The following is a 23,311-nucleotide window of genomic DNA, read 5'->3' as shown; positions in this document are numbered from 1 at the left end:
CAGTGTACTAGATGTATTTTTTGTGTCGTGCATTTATTTTCCTCTTAGAGATTCTTTACTGTTGAAATTCACAGCTCTGCTTCATTCTTCCCTCATGCTCCTTAATAGCCATCAGCTTTAATGTGACTCTACTTAGTGAACTTTGCTTGATTCTTATTTTTTTAATCTTAATGATGAGGCATATATCTCCATGGTTTCTTTGTGAAAGTATATCCGCAGAATAAATTCCTAGCAGCAGAAATACTGAGCCACATTAAAATTTTTGAGAGACATTATCAAATCATTTTCTAGAGAAGTTGTCTATTGTAAGCAGGATAATTGTCCCCAAAGATGTCCATATCCTAATCATGGAGACTGAAAGTATGTTATGTTATTTTTACATAATAAAGAAGATATTAGGTTTCAGGTGAACATAAGGTTATTAGCCAACCAATTTTAAAGTAGGGGAATTATCTCAGATTCTCTGAGTGGTCCTGATGTAGTCACAAAGATTTTTTTTAAAAGATTATCTGATTTTTAAATTATCTGTATGTCTGTTTGTCTGTCTGTGTGTGGGTATGTGCACATGAGTTCAGGGGCCAGGAGAGGCCAGACTCATCAGATCTTCTGGAGCTTGACTTACTTAGAGTCAAACTTCAAGTGAGTCCTTCAGCATAGGTGGGACCCGAACTTGGGTCTTCTGCAAGAGCAGTAAGTGCTTTTAAACCGTGATTCAGCCCAATCACAAAGACCATAAAGAGTGAAGAATAGAATCAAAATAAAGGCAGCATGAGCAAGACTTGATGTTGCTAGTCTGAAGATGGAAGAAGGGAGCTTTAAGCCGAGGAGTACCAGCAACCTTTAGCAGCTGGAAATTCAAGAGAACTAAAAGGTGATGGGGTACAGCCCTCCTGCCACTTACATTTTTGACCGGTAAGATGCCAAGTTAAACTGTTGTTCCAAAAAACTGGAAGATAATAAAAATTTTAAGATTCTGAGAATACAGAAATTTGTTAGTCAAAGAATACTCATACATTAAATTCTTTTTCATTCCCACCAACAATATGTTTCCTTACACTCTTTCCTTTTGTTCCTTAGAAAAATTGGTTTCTCCCCTCATATGGATGCTGTTTCTGTTATTTGAAAAGAAGTATTGATAATGTTAGGTTAACAATTCCTTGTTTTAAGTTAAAAGGAACATCTTGATCATAAGGGTCCAGTTGTCACGTTCTTCCTCCTGGTTAACTCACTTTTTGGAAGCGGGAAGCTTTCTTTTTCTCTTCTGTGGCCAGAACGTGGCCAGGACGGGGGAGGTGGCATTTCTGCAACGCTGAGGCCATCAAGCTGCACTGCTCTGGGAGTAGAAGCTGCTCACCAGCATCTGTTGATTTCCACAAAACCTGCTGTCTCAAGGTTTCTATTGTAATACAACACCATGAGCACAATCAACACGGGGAGGAAGGTGTTTATTTCCTCTTCCAGCTCTCAGGTCACACTCCATCCCTGAGGCCAGTCAGAGCAGGAACTCAAGGCAGAATCATGGGCAGAACTGAAGCAGGAGCCATGGGGGAACACTGCTTCCTAGCTTGCTCTGTTTGCTTTCTTATGCAACTCAGGACCCAGGGACAGCATCATTCTGTGGGATGGGCTCTTTCACATGAATCATTAATCAAGACAATCTCCACCACTTGCTTACAGGCCGGTCTTATGAAGGCATTTTCTCAATGAAAAGTCCTTCCCAGAAATGTCTAGGCTTGTGTCAAGTTGACAAAAATCAACCCAGTACAGGAGATGAAGCCTTTCCTTTGACTTGATATGGTGACAGTCCAATCCTTGAATGGCTTTACTTGGTCTCCAGCCAAGATGGGCAGCACCACTGATTAAATGGTTTGCAAGAGGGGCTTGAGACATTATATCTGTAGCAACTTCCACATTTCTGTGGTATCTGGGCGTCTTGAGATAACCATGGTGGAGAAAACAAGTAACCTGACTGGGAGGAGCTAAATCGAGATCTGGGTGGCGTATGCAAACTTGTGTGCGTGTTAACCAGTATCTGTACTGAGTGTCGCCTCAGTAAGGGGCAGCGAGTCAAACAAAGAACTCTAAAACTACTAGTTGGCCAGGTAAAGGAGAGAAAACGCAGCCAAAGGAATGGCCAAATAGCCAAAGGGAAATCCATAGAATTCAGGGCTCTACCATCCCATTCAGGTGAGCCTAGTAATATCAAGTGTTAGAAAGTGAAGGGAGTCTAATAACAGCAAGAGGTAGAAAGGCTAGGAAACAAAGAGCACGTGGATAGGACACCGTCTCCAGGGATTAATAAGATCTCTGGGTTGTGGAGGCAGTGAGGGGGTAGGGGCCTGGAATCAAACATGATTGTTGTTATTGGTTATGTAGCCGTGAGAAGAAAGGCCGTTTGGCCCCCAGTCTGAAGCTGTGATACACAGATGACATTGCCCTCGAGGACTTGCTGTGCCGATGAAATGGCGGCATGCAGCATGCCCACCTTTCTGTAGATCTTCGCTAAGAACTGGTCCCCCCTTTTGTTTTACCTCTGGAAACTTAACTGTAAATTTGTTTGGCACAGTGTTAGTGTTATCAGTTGGTGGTACCCCTGTGACATCACAGGTCCTGTGCCAGTTAGCTGTCATGACATATCTGTGCTCTGGGCATCAGAGAGCTGGGCACCCATCTCTATTTGGGGAGAGGAGAGAGGAGAGAGGAGAGAGAGAGAGAGAGAGAGAGAGAGAGAGAGAGAGAGAGAGAGAGAGAGAGGAGAGAGAGAGAGAGAGAGAGAGAGAGAGAGAGAGAGAGAGAGAGAGAGAGAGCGCCCTGGGTATAGACATAAGGCTTCATTCTTCACCACTGAGTTTTTTCCTTTCAGAGATATGAACTACTATAGCTACTGAAGTGAATTATATCTTCAGCGGTATCTTTCTAGGTATATCCTCTTGCACCGCTTCCAACTGCATAGATCTCAATGTAAAGTATTAATAATAAATTACAAGATAATGTCTTTAAATTTTGTCTTATTGAGGCAGGGTCTCATGGAGTCCAGGCTGACCTCACACTCATTAGCTATTCCAGGCTAATTATGAATTTCTGATTCTCTTAACCGTGCTAAAAGTAAAACATCGATTAAAGACAGATTTATGTAGTTCTGGTGAACACTAGACTAGGCAAACACTACTAACCGAACCACATGGCCCAGTCCTAATTTTTAAGGATATTATGTATTTACTTGTTTAACTTTTTGAGACGTTGGCCTTCAGTGAAATTTTGGATCTGCTAAAAACAGCCATATTCTCCTCCTGTCCACTGCTGTTTTAAAAATTACATAAAATGGGAAAAAATGTCATTTCGTTGCTGTTTGAGAAGTCATACTCTGCCTGCCCTTGCCACCTGACGGATCTCCTCTGGGAGATGATGCAAGTCAAAGACTGTCTTACATTACTCGGAAAGGCTGAACTGTGCAGTGAAGAGGGAAGTCACAGTGTTGTTTCTAGACACGAGATTCCTAACTTGCCTCTTTAGAAGTGACCTATTTCCAGTTAGTACATTGTTTGATTTCTTATCGTCAGTGAGCGTGTTTTCTGAGGCAAAAGAAGGACACAAGACATTTAATGAAGGAGTCCCCTAGGGAACAGGCAACTACGCTAAATAGAAATTGTCACAGGGATCTCAGCGTCTGAGGTCTCACAGCCACTAAAAATATGATTACACAACAGAGCTATGATCTCATTCCACTTTTGGGATGGAAACTGGTAAACATTTGAACACAATAACTGGGGTCAAAGAGTGTCCAGGGAAAGACCGCAGAAGTTCCTAGCTTCTGCAGACAGGTTCCCAAGCCCTTAGGCAGTCGCAAGGAGGCTGACAAGAATTCCGGTTCCTTGCAGAGCATTAGCGCGCATGCGCCTAAACCTGCTAGTGTTCCAGGGGAGAAGGTTGAGCGTTAGAGTGTCCATGGCAACCCGACGCTTCAGCCTTCTGGAAGTTTACAATCTATAGCTTGTGAGATACCCGTCCTGGTGGGAGGGACCTGGGCTGGGGGACTGATGGGGGAACAAAGGGGTTGGGGGTGGGGGCTAGGGAAGCTTCTGGGAAACATTTGCCTTGATGTAAACTAAGAAATAATTGGTTCAAGGCTCAGCACAAAAGGATCTTGTCTTTCCGGTGCTTTCGCCCACACAGGGAAGGATGCCTCTGGAGGTGGTGGTGGAACTCCAAATCCGGGCGGTAAGAGATCAGCGAGCCTGCGCTGCTAACCCCAAATTCCCCTCCACTGACTCCACACACATCGCTTTTGGGACACACTGCACTTCGGTCCCTAGGATTCTGCACATTTGTCATCCGTGGACCTCTTAGGCTTTCATTCAGCTCAATCTGTCCCGAGTTTTATTTTTCTTTGCAAGACCAACGTGTTTCTTGGTTTCTTTAAAACGAAGGACTTTTGTTCCAAAGATAAAGGATTTAACTGTTTCTTTAAGTAATCAACATAGAATTTTAAAAGCTCCACTCTTGACCAATGTGCCACCTCCAAGAGGCAAAGCGAGTTCCCTTGGCTTTGGGTTGTTAATTTCAACAGGACACCCGGTCTAACAATAAACACTTGGTAATTACCCACCAACTCCTCAAGCTAGAGCCCGGAGAGGATGTTCCTGTTTTGGAGCCAGTCAGTCCTTTTGTATCATTCTCCCATCTAGAGCAACAAGACTAGCATGGAGCTTGGCCCCCTAATTATAAGAGGCTTCACTACTGGCTATAGTTACAGTGGATGCTAACAGGACCCTGCATGGAAATTCAGCTAGATGCCATACAACGGCAAACTCTAGGGTTTCATGGAGCTTGTTGACCTTAAAGGGCCCTGGTTTGGTTCCATTTTACTGACATCATCAGTTGTGATGTATCAGTTTCAAGTGCTCAGGAAGAGGAAGGAATCCTTCCCTACAAGGCCGAGAGATCTCTCTTACAGCAAGACAAATTAAGATTTCATCCCATGTCATTCAACATTACTGGTTAATTTATTTTGTTTTTAAAAAGTCTTCCTTCAGTGTGCAAGTAATTAACAAAAAAAAAAAATCAGTTTTTTTTTGCTCGAGAGAATTTAGAATGATCCATGAAGTCAGGTAACTTGATCCGTTCTGTGCTTTAGAAAGCTGGCAAATTCAGGCTCCGGCAAACAAAACATGAAATTCCAGAAGTGTAACTAGAAACCAGAAGATAGGCCCTCAGTAATCAAACCTGGGAACACAGTAAGAGAAAACACTGTCCTTCAAATGCCTGGCCTATATGTTACAATTAAGAATGATCTCTGAAGGTGGGTGGTGGTAGCGCACACTTTTAATCCCAGCACTTGGGAGGCAGAGGCAGACAGATCTCTGTGAGTTCAAGGCCAGCCTCGTTGGTCTACAGAGTGAGTTCTAGGACAACCAGAGCCACACAAAAAAACCCTGTCCTGAAAACCAAACCAAACCAAACCAAAATCTGAAAACTTAAACCACACACTCAGACCACTTAGAACCTCACAGCTTGGCAGAGTCAGTAATCAACGAGGTAGTTAGTGTTCAGGGTGTTGTGGAAATGCAATGACTGTTTTATTCAGAGAAAGAGCTGATCCTATTGGTGTGCCTAGCCCCCACTCCCTATGGTCCTGCCTCCTCCCAGTGAGAACTGTTCAGCACAGCCATTCTGCACAGTCTGGTCCATATCCTTGCATGTTGGATCACACCCAACAATCCATTCTATTTATAAATAAATGCCAGAACAATTGGTCACTAAGATTATCTGACGACCCCACTGCCACGGATGACTAAAGGTTCCCTTTCCCGTCAGAGCAGCGTTTACAGATTTATATAGCACATACTCCATTTGGTCTTTCCAGGTCAGACAGGAATCAGAAACCTACCACATTATTTGGTCATCTTTGGTCTAATGATTGGGGGAGGCCCGGGGACAAACAGTTTTCCGTGTAAACAGAAATTTAGGAGTTATACCAGGCGCTCATGTAGGGCAACAGGCTCTCCCGAAGAATTTCAAGTTAAGTACTGTTATCGAAAATGTGCTGGGTACAGCAAAGTGGAACTGATATGAAAATGAATAGCATACAGTCATCTCTGTGATATACACAAGGAAGCTATGCAGCACGCTGAACACCACACCTCTTTTCCTTTTTTCCCCCTTAATAGAGAACCCTATGCTCCATTCCTTAGAGATGATGGGGAACAGAGCTTCATCTCCTGTCCCTGGTCATTGACATCTGTGCTCTGTCTGTTTCCAGATCCCCAGTCTCCCCGGCAGCTCAGCTTCTTGGCCCCCTGATATGCATGGCTACTGATTGTCATCAGAAATGAACAGGAGTCTCATACTTACATTTCTGTGGGACCCTTAGACAAGCCCATTTTTTTTTCAGTATGTCTTCTTTAACATCTTGGCTTGTTCTATGAATGCTAAAAGACACTATTATAGAGCAGTGGAAAGTAAATATCAAAAGACCTTTTGAGAGCAATAGGAAGAAAGACAAGTGCTGTGTGTAACCCCTTCTGATTACCTAATCCACAAAGGTGGGAGAGCTTCTTAAGCAATCAGGATACAGAAAAAGCTCCGATTGTGGCAACAGACGTTCAGAGAATAAACTAGGAAAATCTGCCTTCAACTTAAAAAATACTGCTTAAAATCTACTACAGGGAAAGGGATGGGAATAAGCACATGGTTTATCTGGGAGCTCATGTCTCTTAATGTTCAATTTACAAGTGGTAACATTGGTTTTTGGGGGATTACTAATTAACACTAATCTGTCATCTTTAGATAAATAGCAATTGTATAATCAGCCAGCTTGATTTCTTTGCATCTGTCTTGGAGATAAACAGCTGTTCAATACATACACAATAGACTTTCTTTCTCTAGTATGCCTGTGTTCAGTAATAGCCAGCACGTGCTCCCGCCTAGGAACAGGTCAAGACAGTGTGATCCCAGAATTCCCAAAGGTGTTTGAAATGGCTGAGGGGACAACTGGATGGCTCTGGTTAAGGTCAGATTCTTCGAAGGTGGAAACCTTTGGACTTCCTGGTGCCAACAATTAATGAGATGGTGTCACTGATGATTCCATAGTACGAAGAGAACAGGAACATTGTGGGGTGACAGCCAGCAATAATCAACAATGCTGTACAGCATGTAGCCCAGAAAAAAGCCAAAAGCTACATCAGTGACATTGTGCCGCCCAAGCATGACCCTGGAGAGCCCCAAGACGAAGGCCCAGAGTACCACCAGCACCCGCAGTGGAATGGCCAGTACCAGGTGCTTCAGGATGAATCGCGACACCAGGGCGGCCCTCGTGGCGTGGCCCGAGGGAAAGGAGTACTTGTCCACTGAGACGGTGAAAAACATGTCCATCTGATTGTGCGCTGGTCGGCGCCTGCGGACCAGTCCTTTAATCACAGCCACCAGCAGCAGGTCCAACAGCAGGGCGAAGAACAGGTTCATCAGCACTTCGCGCCCGGCCCAGCTGTCGCTCCTAAGCATGCAGTAAAGGGTGCCCAGCAGCCAGGGGATGCCGTGCCCCGAGATCTCCAGCAGCTTCATCAGGGGCCGCACGCTGCCCCAGGCCGAGCTCTCCCCGGCACACACTCCCAGCTTCTTGGACAGCCACAGGTCGATGGCCAGCAGGGAGCGCAGGGCGATGCCCAGAAAGGACGGGTTCAAGTTGATGCGGTCCTCCTCGGGCGGCAGGGATGGGGCTGCTTGTGCGGGGCCCGCGGAAGCCAGCGGGAAGGAGCCGCGCCGTTGCACCGGGCTATCGGACGCGCGCAGCCGGGCGCAGGCAGGATCCGCGCCCGTGCGGCAGCTCAGCAGCGACTGGAATTCGAATCTGCCACCGCTTGCTCCGTGGGCCGGGCTGCCCGGGACGCTGCTCCCGCCGGAGGAGCCCAGCGGCCGTCCCTCGATGGTTCTCCGGGGGCTCGGCATCGCGGCGGGCGGCTGGTCCCGGGACCCGGCCAGACCAGAGAGAGGCTTCCCGGCCCCGCAGCCTCTTCCGCTTCCGCACTGCCATCCTGGAGGGCGGGCCGAGGAGCAGCAGAGCGCGATTGTGACACCTGGCGGAGACGCGGGAGGGGACCGGGTTATCCAGCTAGAGGAAGAGCCGGGAGGATGCTGAGGCTGGGAGGTACAGGTGAAGGATGCAATGATGGAGTCATTTCAGAGGCTGTGGGAATTTAGGAGATACACGGCGCCGTTGCACAAAAACAAATACTGATTGCCTTCCTCTTCTTTTTAAGATTTCTTGCCCGGGAGTGTTCCTGCCGTACAAGGAAGGTGTGTACCTTGGAGTCTACCTCCTGAATCAGTACCTGGAGACACACTGCTTTCCTTCTGTGTTCCCTATTGCGATTCAACAGAACATGATATTTGAAAAGGTGATCTTGACTTCTCAGTGAGTTTGGCTGTCTGAAGTCAGCTGAATATTTATCATAAAGAATAGTGGTTTTGTACATTTTTTTTTTCCTTTTTAAAAAAGTGACCCTAAGGCAATTCAGTATAGATTAAAAGTACAGGCGGCCTTGGGGCAAAACCATAGGTTTAGAAGATTGCTTTTGCTCTGCAGGCCCGAGCCAAGTTCTATCAATCGAGTGCTGAACACTCTGGTAGATGCTTTCTATTCTTGGCGCTCCCTTGGCATTTTCTAACTGGAGCAGGGAGTGTTTCTGAATGTTCTCTGAGGTGTTAGAGACAGTTGCATCACATTTATGAAAGGGGCTATTAATAAACCACAGACCTTAAGAAAAACTTTCTGAAACCCAGAAAACTAATTTAAAATTCTAACTAAATCAGTTAAATCTTGTGGCTGAAATCTTGTAACTAAATACAAGAAAGCTGTTCATATGTTCTGAGTTACCTTAAGTGTGTTATGTAGCAGTACGTAGTAAGGGCTAGATTCCACTCCAATGAATGCCATCATGATTCAAAAAATACAGCCAAACACTAGTCAGGGCTTCTCATTACACTATGCTGGAGAATATTCATTCCATTTCATTAATCTGTAACCACCAGCTGTCCCCTAAGGTTTTGGATTTGGAGATGAAATTGGAGTTATTTTTAGTAAGCCTAATGATTTTGCCCCAACAGTGTCACTGAGGGGGGAGGGGTTGGGGGCCCAGGGAAGACTGCATCGCGTCACCTTCAAAGGTCTGTAAGATGGTGTTCAGAAACCTGCCTATCTCTTTTGACCCAAAGATGGGAGAAAATATGAAGATTATTTGAGCATTTTTTTTAAAACGTAAAGCCTATTCACTTAAAAATATGTCAAGCTGGTTGGGTAAAAGAGCAAATGGTTATTATCCTGGGAAATGCAGTCGGAACCCAGACAGTCCTTCTGGCCACATGTGGGCAATGGGCATGCTGTAGAAGTAGGTGGTGAGAAGTGTTTTCTTTCCCAACATTTTCTCCACTTACCAGTTTCAGTAGACCCGTAGAAGATTTCTAAGGTATAGCAGTAAGTATCTCATAGATATAAAATTGTGAAAGCACAGAATGATACATCCTTCAATCACCCTGGGGACTCACCTAGTCCAATCTCATTTGTTTTTTAAAAGGAGAATGTCTGAGGCTCAGGCTTTCGATGCTTCTCTGCTGCTGTATAGAAACGCTGTTGTCTTGAGATTACTAGTGAGGCATACCTCAGGACCATTTTTTTTCATTTTCTGAAACCAAGTTGTTTAGGTTCATATTCTAGTTTCTTCTAGTTCCAGGTTTCTTGCAATGTTTCATTCTTTAGCTGAAAATACTTTTATAGCAAGTAGCAAAAGCATTTTCTTTCCCCACAGCCTCTTTGCATGACTCAGATTTGAATATTTAAAAGCATCTGGGTAAACAAATTTTTCATAAAAATTTATAAGCCCCATGATCACACGTGAGAAAACCCTTTCATGAGACATATTAGACCCTTAGAGCTGGCATACTGAAGTAACCTGTGGGCAGCAAACTTACTGTGGCAGTATTGGGGTCTAGAAGTCAGAGCAGAATGTTGGTGGACCCATGGTACTTCCAGAGACATAAGGGAAGGACATTCCCCTGATTTATAGCACCACAGCTTCAGTATATACCATGTAACCATTTCTTCCCTATTGTGCACAGAGTTAAAAAAAAAAACATTCTGAGCATTAGACCAGAGAGACTCCAGTTCTTTAAGTCAAAACAATATATGTGTGAATAGTAAAATAATAGCAGTGTCTTCATGGATGAGAAATGTCAGGTGATCTAGGCTTGGTCTGTCTGTTCTAACCAATCAACTGCATTTGCTTTCTCTGCTTTTGCATGCCCGAGTAGAAAACTTTGTGCCCGTTTGTAATAGTGGCTCCTCTGAGCACTGTCTGGTTCATGAATTTCTCTCTGCTCAAGTACATTCATGAATTTGTTTATTTTTATTTTTAACTTTAAAATAGTGATTTTTTGTGCTCAAATACTTAAATAAAAAAATCATATGTTAGATGCTCAACCTATGCCAATATGACATCATTCAGATTTAAAGTAAGCATATCTATATTGGCTGTCTTTGGAAATAAGGTCATATCCTGAGGTCCTGGAAACAAGGGACACAATTCAACTGACAGCAGTTGAAATGAAAAGATGCAATTATTGAAATAGTTTAGGCAAAAATAATGTTGTCCACATTTACTTAATAAATGCAAGCAGCAAAACAGCATCTTCATTTGCCCTTAAAGAGAACTGACTTTGAAACCTCGGGCAGAATTTTAAACGGGCTTATCTTTAAACATCATTTAAGTCAGAAGTCTAAAGGCTAAATGTACTACTGAAAAGCTACAGAAAACCTCTTGTTTGCAGTCCTTGTTCTGTTCCAGTGATGCTTCCTAACCTTTTATTTCAAGAATGAAATATGCAGATCTGACAGTGTTAAGGTGATATAGTAACATTTTCCTGGGGTTCCCTCACCCCCGATCACTACTTGTCTTTGATGTGATGTATGGTTAAAATTTCTATTTGCCTTCCCGTTTAGTGTAACCAGTTGCATGGGCAGAGGAGTCACCTAGCTAACACTAGATGGGTACCTGCTGCATGCAGGATGCTTTTCTATGCACTCAAGACTCAGGTTTATACAAGATGTGTTTGTTTGTACTGTAGGTCAAACTGATGGCACTCTAAGCATGTGATAGAGTTAGCTAACTCAAATGTCTTTGTATTTGCCATTCAGATAATTTTAATTCTCCTATGCTACAACCATTTGTTGTACTTTTACCACACATCTCCCAAAAATGTTCCTGTTGAAACATAAAATATTATATGGCTTGGATCTCTATATGCTAATTACTTGAAAGAACATAAACTATGGTTTCTAGAAATACCTTTTACTAAAACCTTGAAAATGTCTCTTCCTTGTTTTTCTGTAGGTATTTGAAAATGCAATAGATCCCGGAGCTGTTGCAGAAATTTTAGAAAGTAGGTACTTAAGAGAGAAAAGAAAGACTCATATTAATTCCCAGGTACAGGATTCTGCTGCTTCTGAAGTGTGCTATTTCTGTGTTTCATCAATATTTAAATTTAGGGAAACTCTAGGGTGAAATTTTGTTCATGATTTAGTTGTTGTTTGTTTGGCTTTTAGAGAAATAATCTTGCTATGTAGTCTAGACTGGCCTTGAACTCCCACCTGTCTCCACTATCCAGGGTCCTGGGATTATAGGCCTATGTCATCACAATAACCTTTACATTTTAAATTTTATTATTGTTATTTTGTGTATGTGTGCACACGTAGATGTGAATACGGGGATGAGTGTGCCACGTGTGCCCGAGACAGAGGACTGCGTTGGTGAGCTGGTTCTCTCCTTTCATTGTGAGCTCTTGAGATGGAACTCAGGTCATTGGGCTTCTGTGCCTTCACTCACTGGGCCATCTCCCACCCATCACATCTACCTTGAATCATTTTTTTGTTATAAATATTTTCTCAGTATAGATGTGAAGCCAGATGTGGTGGCACTTGACTTTAACCTTAGTGCTTGAAAGGCAGAGGAAAGAGAATCAGGAGTTCAAGGTTAACTTTGATAATATATCTAGCTTGAGGCTAGCCTGGACCACCTAAGACATTGTCTCTAAAACCACCACCACCACCACCAACAACAACAACAAAATCCTCAAAATTTTATATTATAGACATGGTTTTTCTGAATGATATGATTTTTTTGGTTTTTGTAAACATTAAGTAGATTTTGTTACAGCAATCAATTAGATCATTTGATCAATTAGAACATTTTCAATGCCACAAAAAGAAATTCTACACCTGCTAGCAGTTAACTTCCTATGCCCTTTTTACTGTCCTATCAAATACAAATGTCAGTTTCTCCATCCCAGAGCCCAGACTGTCCTCAAACTCCTTTCTCTGTCTCCGAAGAACTGGGGTTACAGGAATGTGCCACCTTGCCCAGTGAGCAGAGGTCTGCTCATTTTGGATATTTCACATGAAGGAGTGTGTACAGCATGTGGGCCTCTCTGATTGGCTTCTTTCGCTTAACAAAATGTTTTCTTAAAGTTATATTAAATATAACTTTATGTTTTATATAAAGTTTTATAAAATATAAATTATAGAATTTGCCAACTTCATTCTTTCACATTCTGTTATATGAATTTACCACACTTTGTTTTTCTAGTCATCAATTAATGAACATTTGGGTTGCTTATGCTTTTTAGATTATGGTGAAAATATTTGGATATAATACAGTATAATATAATATGTGACTATTTGTGTTTAAGTTTTTATATGGAAATGTGTTCCTAACTCTCTTGGACATGCACATGCATACACAAGTACACATATATACAGACATATACACACTCATATAAGTGGATCACATAGTAACTTACAGTATGTTTAGAAACTTTTAAGCCTCCTATGCTACTTACCAAAGCAGCTGGATCATTTTATAATGAACCAACAGTGTTTGGAAGGTTTGTCCCCTCTCCCCCAAGGTTTTGGCCAATATTTGTATCTTGCTGTCATTTTGATTGGTCGAAGCCTGTGGGTAATAAGGGCTTTCTTACCATTGGTTGCATGCCCCTAATAGCTAATGGTGTTGTGTGTACTTTGGAGAAATGCCTATTTATATTTTCTTCCTAAATTTAATCGGATTGTCTTATTCTAAAACTGAGTTATAAGTATTCTTTATAAAGAATCCCGAGATTTCCAAATGAGAGAAATATCTAATATTTGCTTGTGTCTGACTTTCACATAATATGGTGATCTACGGTTATATCTATTTTTCTACTGCTAGTAACTTACACTTCTTCTTTATGTCTGTATGGTGGTTTGAATGAGAATGGCCCTGAAGGCTTATCTGTTTGAATACTTGTCCCCAGTTGGTAGAACTACCTGGAAAGGATTAAGAGATGTGATGAGATGTGTTAGTGCGAGTAGACGTGATGCCTAGTGTCTCTTCCTCTGCCTCCTGCTTATGGCTCAAGGTGCAAGTTCTCAGTTCTGCTGCTCAGCACCATGTCGTGATGGCTGTAGACTCTTACCCTCTGCAACTGTGAACCACAGATTCAGTGTCTTCTTTTGGAAGTTGCTTTGGTCATGGTGTCTTCTCCCAGCAATAGAAATATAACCAAGATGGTATGAATAAATCTCCACTGTGTATATGCACTGTTTCCTTTATTCATCTTTGATAGGCAGTCAGGTCGATTCCTCAGCTTGGCTGTTGTGAATAGTGCCACAGTAACCATGAGGATCTATTGTGGTGTATGCTGCCTCGAGTTCTCTGGGTATGTACCAAGAAGTGATAGAGCTGGGTCATATAATACTTCAAGTTTTTAGTTTTTTGAGGAATCTCTATCCTGACTGGACTAATTCACATCCCCCCCATCAATGCATAACAGCCTCCCCCCCTTCCCAGATTTTTAATAACATTTGTTATTTTCTTGATAATTAATTTGACTGGAGTGAGGTAGATGCTGCATGTAGTTTTAATTTGTGTTCTCTTTATACCTAAGGATGTTGAATATTTTTTTTGAAACTAGGTCTCATAGGCCAGACTGGTCTCAAACTTGCTATATAATTGAGGCTGTCCTTGATTCCCGATTCCTGTCTCTGCCTCCTAACTACTGGTTTATAGGTGTATCTCACTTGCCCTTCCTCATATGTTCATTGTTCATTTGTGTTTCATTGCTTGACTATTGTGTATCCCTTTCATTATCCTGTTGTTGATTGTTGGATTTTGGTGTTAAGGTTTTGGAGTTCCTTATACGCTCTAGACTTTAATCCTTCGCCAGATATCGAGCTAGTGAAGAGTCTCCTCAGTTGTGCAGGTTTTTTCACTGAGTTGCTATGGAGAAGGCTTGATTTCAGGCAGTCCCATCATCTGTCAGTTCTTGGTATGACTTCTTGAGTCGGTGGAGTCGTTTTCACAGAGTTCTTGCCTTTACCTTAGAGTGTTTTCCCCTCACACTCTCAGTAAGATCTCCGGTCTCTTTCTAATATTTTTTATACAGGTTGAGATGTAAGAGTCCAGCTCCATTCTCTGTGTGGGGTTCCAGCAGCATTTACTGAAGAGGTTGTCTTCTCCAGTATAGATTCTTTTTTTTTTTTTTAAAGATTTGTTTATTTATGTACACAGTGTTCAGCCTCCATGTATGCCAGAAGAGGGCACTAGGTCTCATTACAGATGGTTGTGAGCCACCATGTGGTTGCTGGGAATTGAACTCAGGACCTCCAGAAGAGCAGTCAGTGCTCTTAACCTCTGAGCCTCCTCTCCAGCCCCTCCAGTATAGATTCTTGACATCTTTCCAAACAATCAGACGGCTCTAACTGTGAGGTCCTGTCCTGAGAGGCTCCATTGGATTCTATTGCTTGCCTTGACTTTTCCTGTCCTGATGCTTTTGTTACTGTATCTCTGTTGTATAGACTTGAATCAGGCATTGTGATATCCCCACCAGTGTTCTCTTAGCTCAGGATTGCTTTCGCTCTCTTTTTTTGCAAAACTTTTCATTTTTTTCTTTGTGTTTTCCACGTATTGATCCCATGTACCTCCCTGTCTCTTCATATCCACCCTCTGCCTTTGCAACCTCCCTCAACAAGATAAAATAAAATTTAAGAGAAAATAAAAAAGATAAAAAGAAGGAAAAAATGTAGTCGTTGAAGCTGTAGTGTGACACAATGAGTCATGCAGTAGACCTGTTTGTCAATATATCCTTATAAGGGTTCATGGCAGAGAGTCATTTGTCTGGTTCTAGGCCTCTGGCTTCGGCTACACCATTGATACTGGACCCTCAGTGGGACTCCTCTTGACTATCCTGTTGTTGCCCTGTGTCATGGAGATCCTGCAGCTTTGGATCTGTAAGACCAACTCCTTCGTGTGTCCAGCAGATCATAGATGAGGTGGATATTGGGATGGGGTCAACTCATAGCCCTGGTTCTGGGTTTGGATGGCTGCAGGGTTGGTCAGCCTGCCAGCTCTCCTCCATTTTTACCACCAGGTTGTGCTCTCAAGTGTTGCCCCAGCTAGTTATGCAGCCAGGAGAAAGGGGCAGGGCTGGCTGGTTTTGTTCTCACACCCTAAGGGCCACCTCACTCACCTGCACCTCCAGGGCCAGCTCTACTGTGCTGTCCAGGTGAGGTGTGGGGGGGTCTCATTACTACTTGGTAGATGAGGGGGATGGGGCTAGCTCTCCTACCTGTCACAGGCGGCAAGGAGGGAAGGGTATCTCTCCCGGGCCTACACTAACTATGGCAGATGAGGGGCAGGGCCTGATTCCCCATTTTCATGCCCCCAGAGCAAGCTCGCCCAAGCCCCTGCAAACAGGGTCCATTCTATTGTGTTGCCAGAATTAGGTGTAGGACCCATTCTTCTGAGTGCTGTAGCTGATGAGGGTCAGGGCCAGTTCTTCCTAGTGATGCAGCCAGGGAGGGGTGGGGCCAACTCTGAGTAGCTCTATCCTCTTGGCCTTTGGTGGTAACAGGAGCCATGAACCACAGGGTAGCAGGGCCACAGACCCAAACATGGCTCTTGGCAGCAGCCCAGGCCTGTACATCACCATGGTCCTGGGTGGTAAGGAAGCCACCCACCTCAGCTTGCTCCTTACTGCCTTCACCTCTTTAGATCTGCCTCTCTCCACAGGACATGCTCTCATACCTACAATGTGTTTGCTCACCATACTAGATCCTGACCCAGCAATTTGCTTCCCCAGGCAGGCCGCCCAGAGAGGTGTGTGGGTCTCCTTCTGATCAGTTGTAATGTGCTTTAGTTATCTTGTGTCTGTGTGGCTTCCATTTGAATAGTTCTGTGAAGAATGTCACTGAAATTTTGATGGCAATTCAGCTGAATCGGTAGATCACATTTTGTTACAGTAATTTTTATTATATTCTGCCAGTCCATGTGAGCATGGGTGGTTTTTTCATCTTCCGGTTTCTTCTTCAGTTTTTCCCAGTATTTAAAACTATTATTACTATCTATTATTACTGGTATATGTGTGTGATACATGTGCAAGTATGTGCATATCACAGTGTGTGTGCATGCGTGTGTGCGTGTGTACATGCATGTGCTATGTAAGTGTGGCTATGTATGTAAAACTCTAAGGATAACTTTAGGAGTTTTTTATCTGCTGCTTCTGTGGGTTCTGGGGATTTAACTCAAATCACCAGGTTTGAGTGACACATGCCCTCCTGGCCCGGGATTTAAATTTTAGTCATGTCTTTATTGATAGTATAGATAGCCTCTTTAAAAATATTTAAATCTCAATTTCATAGAAGAGAAAGTAGGACGTACACTTGAACGCATTGGCACAGAAGACCACTTCTTAAATATAACCCAGTAGCACAGACACTGAGAGAAACAATTAATAAATGGGACCTCCTGAAACTGAAAAGTTTCTATAAAAATATTTAAATTTCATAGGAGCATAGTAAGATAGATTTTTATGACACATCTGTATGGTCAGACAGCATGGTTTTTAGGCATGCTGAACTTTTTCATTAATGGGCAACATTGCCTTTTCAAGGTTAAAATAAAAGTCTGTTGCTATTTTATTACTCTGTGAATATAAATGCTTTTATTTATGTTTGTCTGTGTGCCATGTGTGTGCATAGGTGCTCACAAAGGCCAGAGAGGGGATTTGGTCTTGTGGAGCTGGCATTACAGGCAGTCGTTAGCTACCTAACATTGGTGCTGGAAATGGAACTTGGGTCCCCTGCAAGAGCTCTGTACTCTCTTGACACTGAGCCTTCTTTCCAGCTCTGAATACACCTTCAAGAGACAAGATATACTATACTTTCCAGGAAGTAAAAAGCTAATTTTGTAGCATGCTTATCTTTGCTCCACCCCCTCATTTTATGAAAATCTGCTTCATTGTTGCCATGGCACTTAATTTAAATTATAATTGTTCTTTGGTGCCCTTGGGACAATGGTTCCAGGACCTCCCACACATACCAAAGTACATTAGTGTCCAAGGACAATAAGTAAAATGATGTAGAATTTGCTTGTAATCTATGCATGAATATGTGTGTGTGTATGTGTGCATTCCACATAATTTGGATTATCTCTGTATTGTATACTGTAAATGTCATATGAAGGTGGTATTCTGCATTGTTCAGAGAATAAAGAGAAAAAAGTGTGCGTTAGTACAGATGCGAGCACTTTGTAAATGTTTTCTGTTTATAGTTGGTTAAAAGATAACTATAGGTACTGTACATAAGGAGCCTGTGCATATAGAGGGTCAATACTGTTATCAGTAGTGTAAATGAGATACAATAGTTTTAGTTTAGCATATATTAAGAAACACACAATTTTCTGAAGTATTAAAATCTCATGCTTTTTTCCCTTTTTTTCTTTTTTAGGCTTCCTAACCAGGTTTGAATTGATACAGCTAGTGTCTCCAGGTAATATGCCTGTAAACATAGGAGTAAACATATTCCTAAACTAACAATTCACTTTGAAGGATTTTAACATGAAAGAATTTCACGTTTTTTTATGACTGAGTCATTTCTAATGATCTGCTCTATACCATCATCGTTGATAGGTATTAAGAGTTTCAGTAATTTTTTTTTGTGTGTGTGTATGTGTGTGTGTGTGTGTTTCTGAGGACTGAATCCAGGGCTTCATACACGTTAGGGGTAAACATTGTATCACTGAGCTACACTCTTAGTCTTTTAGAAAGTGGTTTTAATTTTGAGGCAAAGACTCATTGAATCACTTAGGCTAACTACAAGCTCATAACCTTCCTGCGTCGGTCTCCTGAGTAGCTGGGATTACAAGCATGCGCTCCCATCCAGCTACTTGTGTGTCTTCACAGACTATGAAGAATGTGATTATATTGTATTTTGGGCTTTTTTTTCTTAACCGTGTTACCAGAATTGATGTATTTATCATTTTTAATAGCTATCTATTTCCATAGTATTATTATCCTTAATTGTTATATTTTCTTTGTCATTCATATAACCATGAAAATTCTTTTTCTTTCCTCGCTTAATATATTCACAGAGCAGATTTCCCAGACTGAACTGTGCCTTGTGAGCCTGGGACAAACTGGTCCCCAGTGGAGCATGCCTGCTCCTTATATCTTGGCTAAGCTGAGCATTATCGTTTGAATTTATTACTTTTGAATTGTACATTAGTTTATATATATTATACCATTTTTATGATCCCCTTTTTAGATATGATGTGTAATCCTAAATTTAAATTTTCCTTCTTAAAAGTTTCAATTTTTCCCGTAGAATGATTTGATTTGCTTTTTTCCTTCTGGTCACTGTTCTTGATTACCTACAGAATGAAGCCTGGATGTATAGTGATGTTTCATTTGCATTTTAATAAATAAAGCTTGCCTGAAGATCAGAAAGTAAAGCACCACTTTAGTCAGCCTGAATACACCAGCAGTGGTGGCACACTCCTTTAATCCCAGTAGCCACACTAGTTAGCTGGAGAGGCCAGGCAGTGGTGGTGCACACCTTTAATCCCAGCACCAGAGCGGAATATAAAATGGGAGGAGCCAGCTCCCCGTCTCAATCTCATTCTCAGGATTCGGAGGCAGGGTCGCCATTTTGATCTGAGGTAGAAGTAAGAACCAGTGGCTGGCTGCTTTCCTTTTCTGATGTTCAGATTGAACCCCAATATTTGTCTCTGGGTTTTTATTATTTGTGCTACATGATGTAAGCACTTCCTTTTTCTATCAATTTATATTTTTATTGAAGTCTTTCATCAGTTAAGATCAGTATGAATGCATTTCTCATTTTCAGAGAATTGTGCCATTTCGATATTTTCTCAAGTGATGGTACTCTTTTCCTGTGAGAATTACTGAGAAAAGAGTACTGACCTGGATAGAAGATATCTCAGCTAAAGCTGGGGGAGGGGACTGAGTAGAGGATTATTATGAAGGTTATGGATCTACCCATAATTGGATACCTGGGGCAGGTAAGGGGCCCAAGAGAGGGGTGTAGCTAGGCACGTGCTCCTTGGTTCTTAGCAAAAGTAGCCCTGGAAACAGATAAGAACTCTATGCTCTGAGAATATAGGGGTAGGCCCTGGAATTATTGCAGTGTGAATTTAGTGATAGACAATTGGCTATTATGGTATGATCTAGGGATAGGCACTCAAATATTTTGGTCTGAATCTATAGATAGGTGCTTGACTATTACAGTGTGAGTGTAGGGATAGATGCTCTGAATGTGGACACAGATGTTGTAGTCTGAATCTAGTTAGTCATTAAGATACTACTGTGAATCCAAAGAAAAATTCTTAAATTTGTTGTGTAAATACATTGATGGGCACTCAAATGTTACCTTCTAAATCTAGGGACAAATATCTGAATGTTACAGTGTCAACCTAGGGATAAACAAGACACTCAGATGATACAGTGTTGATCTTCAGACTATGGTGTGAATCTAGGGATAGATTCTTGAATATTGTAGTATGTATGAGTCTATCCATTCAGGAATTACTTGTTTTGGTAGACAATACAGAGAAATGCCTCCTATCTGCTATTCAGAAATTCTCACTGAATGAAAAAAAACATGACAAGCTAAAACCAGGCCATTGAGTTTTTTTCCATAACTTTTTTTCTTGTTTGACCCAATTTTATGTTTAAACATACAACCCTGTGAACTGGCAAGTTAGATTTTATGTTAACAGAATAGGAGCATGTTTATTTTGGTCTTACTTAATTTCGTACTATTTAAAATAAAAACACTCAATATAAAACCACCCAATGCAAAAACTTCAACTAAGACATGATTATATAGACTAAAAATAAAAGAACCCATTCATTAGCAATTTTTGACAGATACTTTAATTGGCAATTTACTGTGGATTCTTTTAGACTTTAAAAAATGTACTTAAGATATGATGTATTGGCATGTATACCTAACTTTAAAGTAACACACACACAGCACCTATATCTAATTATCTGTCCTATACATAGAATACTGTGTGTAAATATATTGAATATAAATGTTTGTAAAGTACTTTTTAGAATTTATGTGTTAAACATTATTGCATTTTTTTATTTTAGTCAAGCCCATGGTGGCTTTGAACCTGTGATCCTTCTGTCTCACCCTGCTGAGCACTAAGATTTACAAGTCTTTCATGTAACCACATATCTGTCTGTGAGGTTATAAGAATAGTTGCTTGGACATGAAGCCTGGGGATATTCAAACTGACAGCATGCGTACTGTTTATAACTCACAAGTTAATCGTATGCAAAATGGGAGTCTTGTTGTGCGTGCTCACTTTTCGTCCACAGCCCTCCAATTTCAGACTGTGATTTCAGTGGCACGCAATTTAAATTACTGAAAACAGCAATTTCACTCAGTGTCAGGTACTGTGCATATTAATCAGTTAATTACTTGAGCACGGTATATGCCAGCAGCTGTGGTTCTTGGTACTGACTAGGTAAAAGAAATTTGCTTAAAGTCTCATGTAGGGTCATATGAGCCACAGAGACTAGTTTTTTTTTACTAGTCAATCAGCCAATCCATTACCTCTTTGTTTTGCTGTAGACACTGTATTTTTTTGTTGTGTTTTTGTTTTGCTTTGTTTTTGTTTTTGGAGATAGGATTTCTCTTGTGGCTGTTCTGGAACTAGCTATGTAGGCCGGGCTGGTCTCGACCTCACAGAGTTGCCTGCCTCTGCCTCCCAAGTGCTGGGATTAAAGGTGTGCACCAACCACAGCCCCGCTTAGACAGCGTATTCTTGTGTGATAGTTTTGCAGCATCTTCAGACACACAGGCAGAGGGCGTTTGACCATCAGATCAGGGATACACTAGTGATGCTCAGATCTGTTTGTAATTTACTGGAGTGACTAAAGAGACACAGTGACTTTGCTCCCAATCAATGGAGACCAGCTCTGGCTGTCATTTACAAAGGTGTGAGAAAGTGACGGACACAGGGGGGCAGTGTAATACTGTCTGACTGTGAGCTTGGTGCTTGCTTTTTATTAAGCTCCTAAACTAATGTGTTCTCTTTGGAAAATTATACCTAGTCAGTATAATTGTAAATGCCTCTTTCCTGGGCACCTGTGTGCTTAGTCAGAGCTCAGTTTTCCACTGCGGTTAGTAATGGTCACTAGAAGGCAGCAAGGGAAGATGACCTGCAGACATGGCTTTGAGTTCCTACTTTGCCATGTGGAATAATGACAATAGCTTTTATTAAACCCTCCATCTCTAAGAGAGCACAGTGAGCTTCCCTGCCTGGAAGCATGGTGTTCACTGTCGTATGCTCTAGATACGCGAGATGGTTTTCAAGCTGGTGCTGTTACTATATTTCTTTTCTTACAGTCTCATTCGTTTCCTTCTGAGGAAGAAGTCACTCACTGATGGCATCGACGGCGTCACTGTCTGTGTCACCAGCTGATTGAGAACACCGAGGGCTTTCAGCCACTTTACCTGGCCTATGAGATTAGGCAGTCGGAGCCCTGACATTATTTATTGCCTCAGCTCCGAAACGTCTCAGTATGGGGCTGCCGTTTCCATGTTGGCTATGGTTTGGGTCACTGAAAAATGATCAAACTCGGGAGACGGCTTTAAGACACTTGCTAGCTTTCTCTCTAGTTTTTCTAACCCCCCTTCAGTCTTACCTTAGCTACTTTTCTGTTGTAATAAAATCTCTAACAAAAGCAACCCAGGAAGGAATGACTGTTATAGTCCATCACTGAAGGGAAGTCACGGGGTCAGCTGGTCACATTGCATCTATAGTCAAGAAGCAGAGGGTGATAAATGTTTGTGTTCAACTTGATTTCCTCTGTTTATATAGTTCAGTATCCCAGCCCAGGGAATGGTGCCACCCAGTGGCCTCTCAAGACCTCCTTGCAAGGGACTCTGATCCCAGAACACATTTATTGGTCTCAGTTACTCTCAGAAACTATGGAACAAAATGTCAGGACACCTTCAGCCTTGCATCTTTCATGACTCTAAAACCAGTGTCATGTGGATGACTTTTCCAAGTATTAAAGCTAGCTCAAGATGAAACCTGGCTCCCTTGGACTATAGTTGTATCAACTTAAATATAGTAACCCTGGGAAACATTCCTCCAAGTAGAAGCCTTCAAGGAGTAAGGAACCTTTTCAGTTTAGGCTTTCTTCCCTTGATTATGTTTGAATCTTCATAAGACAAATCTTCTAGTGTGTGGGGTTTTGTCTCAGTGAAGTGATCATCTCTTTAATGATTACAAGTGCTTTCTCACCGCCAACCTGAATCTTCCCATCTTGACATTTCCTCCACAAATTTAACTAGTCACTTACCTTTAAATACAACTTCACTTCAAGTTCTCAGGATAAGGGGAGAATGAAACTAGGTTCTTGTCCAAAATGTCACATGAGTGACCGTCTTCCAGTTCCAACAGAGTGAGTGCTTCATGAATTGGGCCTCTACTGTTTGCATTTCTTTCAGCATTTTTGGCATCAAGGCTTGCACTATAATGGTCCATTAGGCTATGCGTAAGTATTGGAGGACTTTCTAGCCCAAAGTTCCAAACTCTTCTGCTTTCATACTGCAAATTAGCTTCAAATACCCAGGAACCAGAGATCAGGTTTATGATATAACAGTCCCACTTCCAGTACCAATGCTCTGTCTTACTTTTTTTGTTTCTTGGATAAAATATCCTAAGAAAAGCAGCCTAAGGAAGGAAGGCAGGAGCCTGTGGCAACTGGTCATGTTACTTCACAGTCAGGAAACAAAAGGTGTGTGGTGATTTGGATGAAAATGACCTCCATAGTTCATAGGAAGTGGCACTAGTTGGAGATGTGACCTTGCTGGAGGAGGTGTGGCCCTGCTGGAGGAGGTGTGGCCTTGCTGGAGGAGGTGTGGCTTTGCTGGAGGAGGTGTGGCCTTGCTGGAGGAGGTGTGGCCCTG

The 23,311-nt window shown here is 42.1% G+C and overlaps 2 protein-coding genes across 2 annotated transcripts in view; one reads left to right on the top strand and one right to left on the bottom strand.

The window, feature by feature from the left end:
* The first annotated feature begins 3,913 nt into the window (after positions 1 to 3,913).
* The window catches only part of Spata6l (spermatogenesis associated 6 like), a 42,890-nt gene continuing 23,492 nt past the window's right edge, over positions 3,914 to 23,311 (top strand). Inside the window, exons 1-5 of the mRNA XM_038330814.1 lie at positions 3,914 to 3,993; positions 4,174 to 4,218; positions 8,256 to 8,393; positions 11,382 to 11,430; positions 17,810 to 17,851. Coding sequence (XP_038186742.1) covers positions 4,180 to 4,218; positions 8,256 to 8,393; positions 11,382 to 11,430; positions 17,810 to 17,851 — 268 coding nt within the window. The 5' untranslated portion in view covers positions 3,914 to 3,993; positions 4,174 to 4,179. The remainder of the gene's footprint in view (positions 3,994 to 4,173; positions 4,219 to 8,255; positions 8,394 to 11,381; positions 11,431 to 17,809; positions 17,852 to 23,311) is intronic.
* On the bottom strand, positions 4,980 to 8,014 carry Plpp6 (phospholipid phosphatase 6). Its single transcript, XM_038330825.2, has one exon. The coding sequence runs from the start codon at positions 7,942 to 7,944 to the stop codon at positions 7,072 to 7,074; it is 873 nt and encodes a 290-aa protein (XP_038186753.1). The 5' UTR covers positions 7,945 to 8,014; the 3' UTR covers positions 4,980 to 7,071.

Source organism: Arvicola amphibius, chromosome 1, assembly GCF_903992535.2.
Source record: "Arvicola amphibius chromosome 1, mArvAmp1.2, whole genome shotgun sequence".
In the NCBI taxonomy this organism is placed as follows: Eukaryota; Metazoa; Chordata; class Mammalia; order Rodentia; family Cricetidae; genus Arvicola; species Arvicola amphibius.
Note: the sequence above shows the minus strand (reverse complement) of the source record. Positions and strands in the feature narration are given on the sequence as shown.

Coding starts and splice junctions, on each gene's coding strand:
- Plpp6 (XM_038330825.2), bottom strand. CDS start 7,944: ATGCCGAGCCCCCGGAGAACCATCGAGGGACGGCCGCTGGGCTCCTCC.